General features: G+C 44.2%; 1 protein-coding gene across 2 annotated transcripts in view; it reads left to right on the top strand.

Moving 5' to 3' along the window:
* WIPF3 (WAS/WASL interacting protein family member 3) overlaps positions 1-12661 on the top strand; it is a 108040-nt gene that overhangs the window by 69943 nt on the left and 25436 nt on the right. For both annotated transcript variants that reach the window (XM_055135611.1, XM_055135616.1), the window contains exon 3: positions 11440-11572. In XM_055135611.1, the coding sequence (XP_054991586.1) occupies positions 11440-11572 (133 nt within the window). The remainder of the gene's footprint in view (positions 1-11439; positions 11573-12661) is intronic.

Below are 12661 nucleotides of genomic sequence, written 5' to 3'. Positions count from 1 at the left end.
AGTGATATGAACATCTTTTTATGCTCTGAATTGCCACAGAGGTAGCTTTTTTGGGGGGTGAAATATCTACTTAAGTCTTTTGCCCTTTTGGCAAGTGAGGGGTTTTACTTTCTTACTATTTAATTCTGGATTGTTTATGCATTCTAGCTGTCATCTCTCTCTTGCATATGCAGTTTGAAAACATTCTATCCCAGTGTATATGTAGCTCATCCTCTCATTCTCTTAAAGGGTCTTTCCCTAAACAAAGATTTAAAGTTGTTTATAAAGGTCAACTCATCAGTTTTTCCTTTTATGAATTGTTGTTTCCTTTTATAAATTTGCCTTTATAGTTTCTCAGTTTCTTGTTTTTATTTTTTGCCTAGCTCTAGTTTTCAATGATTTTGCCTATGTTTTCTTTTTTAAAAAATAAAAATGTAGTTTTATGCTACATATTTAGATCTATGATCCATTTGAGCTAATTGTGATATCAGAAGTTTAGATATAGTGAAATTTGGAGGTTTTGTTGCTTTGAATATGAGTGTCCAGTTATCTCAGTACCATTTGTTTTTTTAGAAATTGTTCTGGCTCACTCTTTAAGTCCATGTTCCTACATAGGAGATACATGCCCTTGAATATGCATCTCACTTGCTTGTCTCTATGTATTTTTCTTGCTTTTTCCACTCTTGAGATGCCCATGTTCTCTCTTCAACATGTACTTCCTCTCTTTCTTCCCCTTCACATCTTTCTAAGTAAAATTTCGTTCAATAAAAACTATCTTGCTGCATACACAACAAATTAAATAAAATAAATAACAAGTTTGTTCTCTATCCATTAAAATGCTTTTATGCCTTTGTCAGAATCAGCTGATCACATTTGTATGGATCTATTTCTAAACTCAATTCTATTCCCTTTGCCAGTATCATATTATCTTGTGGTTACTGTAGCTTGTAGTAAGTTTTGAATCAAGTCGTTCAAGGCCTCCAGATGTTATTTTGCAAGATCATTTTAGTTATCCTAAGTTTTTGTCTTCCTATGTAACTTTCAGAGTCACCATATCTATTTTATGTTTTAAAATCTTATTGGGGTTTTGATTGGAATTGCATTAAATTTATGGATTAACTTAGAGCTAATTGGCATTGTTACTATGTAGAGTCCTCTAATTCATGAGCACAGTATTACTATCCTCATTTGTTTAGTCTTTTGAACAAACTTATCAGCATTTTCTGGTTTTTGGAGCCCTTATCCTGTCCATATTTTGCTTGATTTACGTATACATATTTCACTTGTACTTGGAGCTATTTTAAGGTATTAAAAGGCTTTTACATTGTCAGCTTCTGGTTATTTATTGCTAGTACATTAGAAACATGATTGATTTGTATGTATTAACTTCACATCCTATAACCTTGCTAGATTCACTTATTCAAACCACAGCTGACAGAACTGCAGGCAAGGCAAGAGCCTTACCTCCTGCCCTACCTGCTTCTCTGCCTGCCCTTCCAAACTTTCCTTTTTCACTGCAGGGAAGGGCTGACCCCCCTGATAGGAGGCTGATGAAGCCTGGTGGCCTGACCTACCCTTCCAAGACCACTTGACCACAACTTGAGCCAGATACTTCCTTACCTGAAAACTCAAAATAACAAATTGCAAAATGGATCCTTGAGCCCCACTCTTTCCAACCATGCCAGATTATCTTCTCCCAGCTGGCCGCTGACTATACATTTGTCAGCTCAACTGCCAACAAAAGAAGCAACTTTGGAAGAACAAAGTTGAGAACAGGCACCACAGAGAGACATCAGGTGGGGGTTGGAAGACAGGTGCCAGGGCGGAAAGAAAGTTCTTCATCACCACTCTTCACCGAGGTGATCCCAAACTAGATGAAGACCAATATGATGATGAGGTCCTGGAGCACATATACAGAACATCTAGTCTGCTGCCCTGAGTGTCCGACACAGGACTGTTTGGAAGCAGGTTCTGGAATGAAGGTGAAGACTTTCCTTTCATGCCCAACAGTGAGACTCGATGTTGTTCTTGGCTAACCTTCCAGTCCTTGCTTCTCCCAATGCAAGCAGAGACCCAAAGGGTTCTGTTGAACTTTCAGTGCCAAAGGACCTAGGAAAGTTTAAAAAAAAAAAAAGCCTGGGTCCATTTACCTTAATATCTAAAATCAGTTCACAAACACTTTAAGAACATTGTGAACTTTCTAGGAATTTTAGAATCACCACCCCCTTGGGGTTCACATTTTTGTTACCTTTGTCTCCCTTCATATTTGAGGTCAGTTCATAATCCTTATCCATTTCAGAGTTAATAAACAGGAGTTCCTCTGCTAGAACCCTGTCTTTTGCCCTGCAGGCAGGAGGAGAGGAAAGGAAGAGAAGGGTTGTCTCCAGGCTGACCTGAGGGAGGTTCTGTTACCTGTTGAGGGAGTTTCAGGTACAGGCTATTAACAATGGAGGTTATCAGCAGCCCAGGATAGGTTTACTCTGCATAGTTTCCATCTGAAAAGCTCCAGTCCCCCCACCCCCACCCCTGACCCTGCCAACAAGGAAGTTGTTGGCACACATTCCCAGCACGAACCCGGAACCTGGCTCTCCTCAGCATCCACGGTTCAGCACTGGCTGCACTTTCGGGCTCTGGATCCCACTAACACTTAGCGGCTCAGGCCCCAGCCTTCCGAAAAGCAGCAGCCGCTCTGCCTCGGTCTCTGTCCCTGTTTCCTGTTCCCCTTCCCTCCTGATCATCCTTCTCTGCCCCCTCCTTCCTGCCTGGGCTGTCACACTTCATGAGAAGCAGCATGTGCCGTGGCCCCGACAGCAGGAATTGCACACTCCCCCTCAGCGACAGGCTTGCCACGTATTCGAGTGTTTCATCTGCGCTGCTTTCCTTGGGGATGTCCTGACGGAGTGTCTGTAGAGCCTGGTGGTGAGAAAGCCAAGGCTTGCTGGGCTCAGCTTTCCGCTCTCTGCAAGATCACTTACAGCTTCCCCTCTGCGCTTCATCAGCCAGTGATCATCTGATACGCAGAGCCAGTGCCACAGGCATGTTTGAGTGCCCGTTAAAGGAGTCTGTACGGTGAAGTATTTGGAACAGATATTGCAAAGTCTTCCCATTCTTTTTCTTAGCACTGTTTCTGTCCTTGTTGTCTACTCAGATCCCCCACCTCTTTGCAAATGAGTCTTCTGGAGGAGTCCATTTTCTTTCTGACAATACTATTTATCTAAAAGAAGTAGAAGACACCACTTCAAATCAAGGTTTTGAAATACTGTTGAACGATTGAAGCTATTGTTATTTATTAATAATTTCAGGACCTAGCTTCTCAACTCTGGCCTCTTTTTTAGTCTAAATATTGTTTTTTCATGGGTCCACCATAGGTTTTTGGGTTTGGTTTTTGGGGTTTTTTTTTTTGCTTTTTGGGGGGGGGGTTCACACCTGGCAATGCTCAGGGGTTACTCCTGGCTCTGCATTCAGTAATTACTCCTGGCGGTTCTTGGGGGACCATATGGGATGCTGGGAATTGAACCCAGGTCGTCCACGTGCAAGGCTAACACCCTACCCGCTGTGCTATTGCTCCAGGCCCCACCACAGGTTTTTTAAAAAGGTCATTTCATCTGGATGACTGATAGGCATATGAAAAAGGCACTTATCAAGGAAATGCAAATCAGACACAATGAGATATCATCTCATACCAGTGAGAATTGCATATATCAAAAAGGCTATGTTGTTGTTGGGGATGTGGTAAGGAAGGAACCCTCTCTCACTGCTGCTGGGAATGTTATCTGGTTTAGTCTCTATGGAAAACAGTATGTGGATTCTCCAGGAAAGTGAGAGTAGAACTCACATATGACCCAGAAATTCCACTTATTGGCATCTACCCCCAGAACATAAAAGACACTAATTCAAAAAGATTTAAATATTTATAATTTGCATCTAAGTTCATGCTATGATAAGCATAAGAGCCAGGATATAGAAAGAGTCTGAATGTCCCAATAATAAGCAAATGCATAAAGAAATTGTGGTATATGTACATAACAAAATACTGTGCAGATGTAAGAAAAGATGCAATCCTGCATTTTTCAGCAATGTGGGTGGTACTGGATGGTATGTTAATAGAATTAAATGAGAGGGATGATGTCATTCATCTGTGGAACAAGGGTATAGACAAGATTGAATAGTGATAAACTCTTGGCTTTGAATTTAAAAAAAAATGATTACCAAGCAAAAGGAGAAGGGTTGGGAATGAAGGTCAGACTAGAGGGACTCTAGGGACAGTGGTAGAAAGGCTTAGGGACTCTGATGGTCATAGGATGCAATAACTACATTAAAACCACAGACTCCAATTCTATTGTAATCATATCACCTAAACTATCAAAATAAAATAGAATAAAATTACAAAGAAAGTCCAGCAAATATAACAGTCAGATCTTCTAATAGTTTCATTTTTAGTCTTAAAATTCCTGGGAATATTAGCATCAAATTCCTATCCAGTGGGATCAGAGAAATATTGCAAGGGCTAAGGCACTTGCCTTGCACGTATCTGACTCTGGTTTAATTCTTGGTACCAGATATGCCCATCCACCCCCCCAAGCACCACTAAGAATAATCCACTAGGTAAGGTCCCCCAAACAAAAAATAATCTTTTTTAGAAAAGCAAATTTCCATCTAGAGACAAAAGGACAGCAGGATTGAAGCTGTGAAGAACCTGTATCACAGTGTAACCGTGAAAGGTAGCACTTCTCTTCCCAACCTGCATGTTTGGCACAGCAGACAGAAGCCAGAGGTCTGGGAGCTCAGCTTTAGATGGAATTTCTGCCACCAAAATTCAGATAGACAGCTTATGGTTAAAAAAAATAATAATATCTACATGCTCCAGTAGTAGAAAGGGGGTGGCTCTTTTTTCTTTTTAACATGCTAAGAGCTCTCACTCAAAACTCACATAAAAAAAAAAGTCAAAATATTTGATAAGGTATGAGTAGTGACAGAGGAACTTGCAAACAGTGTGCTTTGGGGGAGGGGGGTGTGGACTATAAAACAGTTTGTTGAGTAAGTCCAAAAGTACAAAAGGTTTATAAGAATTAGCTGGTTGGATGTAGCACTAAAAAAAAGAAGTAGAAGGTTTGGGAGGCATGAGGCATTGAAGGAGGCAGAAGGTAGAAGACAAACAAACACAAAAATGCGAAAGCTATCCAGAGTCCTCTGAATTCTGCAAGATACAGAAAACAAGAGCCAAGCATTCCATGGGGCTGTGCCACTGGATTCCTGGGTTTGGTGGAGGGTCTGGAGAGGGAAAGTCAGACAGTATGTCCCTAAGCACTGGGGGCCACCTCCAGGAGAGATAGGGCCCTGGTCCTGGACACCAGCTTGGCAGCTCCCACCCAGAAAATCCATGGAGAGGAATGGGTGCATTTTTACCCACATACAGAATGTCCAGACATAGATTAGAGAGAAGGTACTTCGAAGCAACAAAAAGACAAAAAAGACAGGTGACCATTACATATGTGCCTGTGTGTGTACCTGTGTACAAACAGGCAAGGTGTGTGTATGTGGGGTGGGGCTGAGGGGCTCAATGCTGGTCCCTCCCCCCACACTGTCTCACACCTCCAACCTGATGCCTGGCGCAGGTCGGCTCTCTCCTTGACATGAGTAGCTGAGGGGTTTTCTCAGCTGACTTCTCATTATCTTTCCAGACTCCCCTCTCCAGCAATTTTCGTGAGCTGCTTATAATTCCATTATGCTGTGACACAGCTTAAAGAACCACCCTCCCATTTAAAGGTAGATGGGGAGGGAGGAGCCTGGGGGCCACACCTGACAGTGCTCAGGGGAACATACCAGGTCACTCGCACGCCAGGCTTGCTGGACTTGCTCTCTGGCCCCAAAGACGGATCTTTGAAGTTGGGATGTGGCGCAGTAGAACACATACCTTGCATGAGTGAACCCTGAGTTCAATGTCTGCAAAAATAAATACTCAAACAAAGAGGCACTTACATTCATTGCCTTTCTGAATATTTGGCTCTACTGCCGTTGCCATGAGAATCATGGCCTCTGTGGCCTGTCCCCATTGGCTGCCACACACATCTCTGTCCTCTAATCTCCACATGTCCCTTCTTTTCTTTTGCTTATTTTGGGTTTGGGGCCACACTCAACAGTGCTTAGGGCTAACTCCTGGCTCTGTTTGCAGGGCTCACTCCCGGTGGGTCCCAGGGGCCATATAGGGTGCCAGGGATTGAACCCAGGTTGGCCACGTGCAAGGCAAATGCCCCACCTGCTGTGCTATCTCTCCAGCCCCTTCTATGACTCTCTGCTTTCCACCCCCTCCCTAGATGTTCATTTGTTTGTTTGTTTTCCTGATTTTTTCCTTCCTGGAGGAATGTGGGACTCGCATAGGGATCAGAGTGTTCCCCATTGCTATGAAAAGAGCCCTAGCTGCAGAACACGCCCCAGGAAAGCTGTGCAGATAGTGCCACTGTCTCACTGCTGTCCTGCGAGGAGAAGCGATGGCATTTACAAATGAAGTCAGGGCTGCATATAGAAATGTGACTGTGCCCAGCAAACATCTTAATGAAGACTTGGAAGTTTTGTATTCTGAGGGAGATGGAAAACTTTTGCAGGTGTCACATGGAATGACATGATTCCCCGGCTGTAGAGGGGAAGCTGACTGCATAGGGACAAAAGGGGGCTTCTTGCCTGTCTTCCTGGGAAGTTCCCCAGACATGAGTGCAAATGAGCAGTGTGTATCAGCTCAAGTCCAGGGCCAGGACTGAGCTCCAAGGGCAGTGTCTGCCTATGGGAGTCTGGGCTGGTGGCAAAGAACCTCCTTCAATGGGAAGAATCGGAACTCGACCAGGAGAGCAATGTGCCACCAACAAAGGGTTCGTTAAAGGGACTAACTGGAAGGGAAGTGACACAGAGAGCTGCCTCTGGGGGTTGTGTAGAGGAGGGCCCCACTGGGAGGCACAAAGACAATGCACAAAAATTGCTGCATCTTGTCAGCATATGTGGGTGCAAAATAGGAGACCATGTTCAGGAAAATACCTCAGGAGAACATCACCAAGAGTGCGTAACAGAGTGGCTGTGGTTTGCGTTGACTTCTCCATCCTTGGGCAAGAAGGTAGCTGCCAACACATAGTAGTCAAAGTCATGTCAACGGCTGAAATGCCCCAGTGGGTGGAGAGAATAGGACCAGACCAGAGAGAATAAGACCTAGAGTGTCCCAACAAAGACCCTGATTCTGCTCTACCTCTTGGTAACAGAAACAGCATCACATAAGCCTGCTCCCAAGCTCTCAGCAGTGGCCCTCCTCTTCCTGCCCACAGACCATCACACAGAGCAAAGGCACGTCTGCAAGTCTAGGAACTCGACAACCACTCTGGGTGGCTGCCATGGGTGTGCAAACAGCTGATTGAGACACCAGGCTTTAAAACAAGAGGTTAAAGGATCCATTCACTTTATCTGTTGATTCTAATCGCCTGTCTGAATTTCTAAAAATGAGACATGAAACAGATCCCAGCATTCCTCATTCTGGAACCACCTGGCGGGTGCACATTTGGGGTACAGGGAACATTGTGTCAGGCCGGATCTGGGAGGCTTTGCTTCTTTGAAAAATTGCACATGGCTCTGTGAATGCCAGGCTCTGGGTGATCGTCCACCTGGCTGATAAAGATGCCAGCTGCAGGGAGAAGACAGGTGGTGCCATGCTGGCAGTACTTGGGGCTCCAACGTTGCCATGCAGTGGCAGCATCCCGGCTGTTGATACTTGTCTGCACCAAGACTGGGGGGAGTGGGGGGAAGCTGAGGGAGGGGGTTACGAGCAAGATGTGTGCTTGGAAATTGGAGTTCTCATAAGGTTTGAGCCCATCAGAGATCTATTTTCCTGAGGTGCAAAGGCTAAAAAGGTGTCCCAAAATGATAGGCTTTCTGTTTTTCCTGACATAGACAAGAAAAACTTGTATATCAGTTCAACACTTGTCTATCAGGGTCAACTCTCTAGATTTTGATCTGTATTTCTCACAAAAACCAATGTCCATCAGACAGATACAAGAATGGCAAACAGCAAATAACAGGAGGGCGTGTGTTTAGAATTCCTTTTCCCAAATGAGACACTGCAGCTTGACCCATTCACTTGTTGGATGGTGAATGAATATGCAAAAGTTTTTATAATTTTGCAAGGCAAGGCAGCCGTGACTCTTAGTACTGTTACTGCATTTATGACTTTCTGATCTGGTTGATTTGCTTCTCAGTCTCTGCATGGCTGGGGGATGGGCTCCTTTGCATTGCTCTTCTGCTTCTTTGCATCTTTTATGAATCCATCCTATTCCATCTGAAACCTTACTTTAGGAGAACCAAGTCAGTGAAAAGTTCGTGTGTGGATTTGGCTTTTCTAAGTTTGTTCATGGAGAACCTGGCAAGTTGTCACTCTCAATTAACAATGTTAAGAACGCCCTAGGGCAAGGGGACTTGGGAATGAGATTTGAACATGTAAGGTTGCAACTTCTGTGTCCTGCACCTCAACCACCATGAAATGCCTTTGCCAACTTTACTGGTATGACGCCCAGCACACCCTCAGCTTCTGTAAATGGTGTGTGGCCCCAGCACTCCACAATCAAGGGAAAAGAAGTGGGGAGAGAGCAAGAGCAAACTTAGAAGTGATGTTCCATTTTCTTGTTTTGTGTATAAATGATTGGGGCAGATGTTGCCTTGGGGAATGCAATTTTCTCTTCCTGCAGTGGCTTAAGGAAGTTTTCAGTATTTAAAAGGAACAAGAGATCTGGTGAATATTTGAAAAAAATTTCCTGCTTCTGCATCTAGTAACCACAGAAACAAGCGTTCTTAGGATTGTAGGCTTTAACAGAGCCAGCCATGGATGTATCATTAGTAAAGTTCGTAGATGGAGAAGAAATGACCGTCACTGTGTCACATAGTCTTTGATGTACAAATGTCCTTAGATGTCCTTTTGTACTAAGTGCACTAAACCTAAATATATAGGTGGCCACGTTAGCCCTGAAGAGAGCTGTTGTTCTTTCTTGCCTCCTGGGAGAGACTGAAGAACTGAGTTGTCCGAAGGGCGGAAGAGCCCTCTAGTGGGATGCAACACAAGGGTGCTTGATCATTGTGTGATTGTAACCCAAACATGAAAGCTTGTAACTTTCTCCCAGTGATTCAATAAAATTTAAAAAAAGAAAAGAAAGATTCTGAGCAGAAAGCTAAAAAGAAAAAAATACAAGTTTTGAATAATTAAAAAAAAAAGTCAGCATCTGATTTAGTCCCACAAATTGAACTGCCTCCTGGAAGTTTAATGTGACTCGTCATTTCTCTTTTAACATTTTGGAAGAGATCTGACAACATATTTGTCACATGGTATCATCAAGAATGAATTGAGACCTGTGCTCAGTAGGAACTAAAAGTGAAATCCATAATCCAAGGACAAACACTATCCTTGACTTCACAAGTCTCCCCTTCAAAGTTTGGAGTAGGCAATGTCAGGGAATGGGGATGTATTTTGGTCATCAATAAAATTGTTTTAAATTAGATGAGATGACAGCAGCCTTCTCCCACCCCCCACCCACGCCCCCATTTGCCCACCATTCCTACTCCTTCTTTGCATAGAGGAATGCCTTGTTTTACCCTTCCCTTCCTCCAGGGTTAGTGCCTGAATCACACTTTGACAATCCAAATAAACCTCTGAGATCTTTATCTTGTAACTAGGAAGATTACAAACTACTTTCTCCTTGGGGCTAAAGAGATAGTACAGCCAGCAGACAGAGTGCTTGCCTGAGCACTGCCAGGAGTAATTCCTGAGTCAGGATTCACCCCTAAGCATGGCCTAACGTGACCCAAAAATAAAACAACAACAACAAAAAATTATAAAAACTACTTCCACCACTGTGCATGCCTGCATGCTGGAGTTTCACAAAAATGTCCGTATTTCTGCTGGTCACTTCATCTGATCATTAATTATTTATAAATAAAATGAGTGAGGCTTTTTAAAAATTCTGAACACTTTGCAGTTTAAAATGGTGAATTGATTTTAATGACTCGAAGACTTTTTTAAAAAGCACGTTGTCTGAGGAATATCTTGCCATTATACTTGTTTCCCTTAAAATATACATGACATAAAGTTTGGGACCTTCCTTGTGGTTCTCTTGGATTTTGCTTTTTGGTTTCATGGGACATTGCAAGGCAAAGCCACATTCCTGTTGACCGTCCTCCATGAACTCTTAATGGTTCAGAAAGAATGTTTCCAGGCAATACGAATGCTCCCATCCTTGATGCCTGTGTGCTTGTGTCCCACAGAGTGTGTGTGAGACATGTCAGCATGAAGGAGGCAGCCAGAGCCAGGCAGGCTCAGAGACTGGAAGCCACAGCCAAGTGCCTGGTATCTACATGGTGATGCTGGAGAGGCAGGTGGTGGCTGTTGGGGCAACACATCTGGCTGGTCCTTTTCAGAACAGAACCTGCTCAGAGCAGATGTCTGTCCATCTTCAGGAACAGCTAAGGCCCCTACTGCCCAGGTTACGGCTCGGCCTTAACAGATAGAACTGTTCCTGAGCTCACCAGACAGCCCTCTCTGTGGGACTCCATCAAGGCTCAGTCCTGCACTGCAGAAGGCTTTGCTGTATGTCATGCCCCTGTGTCAGGCCTGTACCCTAGAGGCAAGGCCAGCCTCCCCGGCCCCTGTTCACTCATCCACCCACTCACTTGGTCAGTGAGTAGTTATCAAGCCTCTCTGGGCCAGGCCTGTCCTGCTCACTGGAGCCATATTAGTGAACCACACAAACAAGACCTTTCTTCCTAATATGGAAAATTGGGGTGAGCCTCAGGTTCATGCCCTCAGGTAGAAATGTGGGCAATGGAATAGAAAAATAGAAATACATTTTGTAGTTTCTTCATGCTAAAATTTACAGAAGAAAAAATGGTGCCCTGAGAGAAAATAATCATGGCCTTATTTAGATTGGGAATGAGAAAAGGTCTCTAAGGGGATAATGTTTAAGGGACAATTCCTGGAGGCTGATTCTGCTTTGGTGATGAGACCACTGGGCTGCCCAGCCATAGGGAGGCCATGAGTACTAGACTTGAGCCTCACGCAGTACCACTCTGAATAGCCCAGGATGAGACAATCTAACAGAACCAACCTCAGTCACTAAGCTGGGTCAGCAGAGGATTGATCCAGGACAGGCAGGGAGGGGACAGGAGACTAGGTGATGACTCAGATCCTAGAAGCAGGGACCATAACACAGAGGCAGAAGCCCTAAGATGTGGATGGAGTTCACCTAGGAGAGGAGAAGATGGTCTATGATTTGGGGACCTTGGGACTTCAAGCTCAATAAGGAGGTCCCTCTAGGTCCTCAGGTGTCTGCAGAGTTGGAATTGGCTTTGGCAGGGTAGTTGGGGAGACCTTACAGTAGTCACAAAGTTGGCTGACCGGCAAATGTTACCTGCCCTTATCATATTGCTTTTACTCTATTACAGATAAGCACAGACACTCCCAGCTTGAGGAAGGCAGATCTTAAAGGTCGGAGTGCACTGTTGGCTGACATCCAGCAAGGAACTCGCCTACGAAAAGTCACGCAGATCAATGACCGAAGTGCCCCGCAAATTGAGAGTAAGTCAGCAACCAGGGGGGCCTGCTGGGAGCCAAGGGCTTACTCAGAGCAGGGGACACTTCTGTTATCAAAGATACATCTGGTCAGCTCAGACCCGATCCCCGGACAGCCCACATGGGTCAGCCCATCAGAGCTTCCCTTCCAGGTCTGCTGATGGCTTATAGCATATCTTCCATTACCTTTCAAATGCCTAAAATCACTTTGTGGGGAGATAACTTTTACTATGGCCAAACACATATACTATGGAATTCATCATGTTAAGTATCTAATTCGGTGACACGTATGTATTTAAGTGTGGCTGAACTCCGGCCCCCTCTCAGTTCCAGAACACCTTAATCACCCCCTGAGAAAAACTCATAGCCATGAGTGTCTGCTGATTCTCTTCTGTCCCTGGAAACCACTAGGTCTTCATTCCGTCTCTGTGGATTTGCTTATTTGGGATATTTTCTGTAAATGGAATCATGCAGTGTTGGTAGTCATTTGTGTCTGAGTCTTCACACTTGGAGTAATACCTTCTAAGTCTCTCTGTGTATTAGCATGGATCAGTATCTTATTCCTTCTTATTGGGTTGTGAAAGTGACCACATTGGTTTGTACTGCACCAGTTTTTAAATAAATAGGAAAATATTTTAGAGATCATCAAAGCATGCCTATAAATAAGCAAATATGGATTTCTTTTCTACATTATTTTTCATTTTCAATGCCTAGCATTCACAGCATGTGTAACATCTGTCGTGTTTTGTTTCAGGAAACAATATTGATGTAGGGGCTGACAGATACTTAATCCTGTAAACAGATGACATAAATTTTCAGTTAAAAATGTGGGCACTTGCCACGTGCATTTGGTGGTCAGGAGCTGCTTCCCTACCCCGGCAGCCAGCCACTGATGGACGCATGAGGGAGAGAACATGGCCATGCTGGTTGGTGGCCAGTCACAGTTTATTCCAATCCCCATCTCCATACCAGACTCAGCTCCTCTCCTCCCAGTCTCTCACACCCCATCCAGTTTCACTCTCTCAAATGCATTTTCACTCTGTCCCCTTCCAGTCTTCCAGCGTTAGTTAAGTCTAAACATCAAAGGTTAACGGT

Source organism: Sorex araneus, chromosome 1 (genome assembly GCF_027595985.1).
Source record: "Sorex araneus isolate mSorAra2 chromosome 1, mSorAra2.pri, whole genome shotgun sequence".
NCBI lineage: Eukaryota > Metazoa > Chordata > Mammalia > Eulipotyphla > Soricidae > Sorex > Sorex araneus.
The sequence above is the reverse complement of the archived record's forward strand: the minus strand, read 5'-3'. Positions and strand labels throughout refer to the sequence as shown.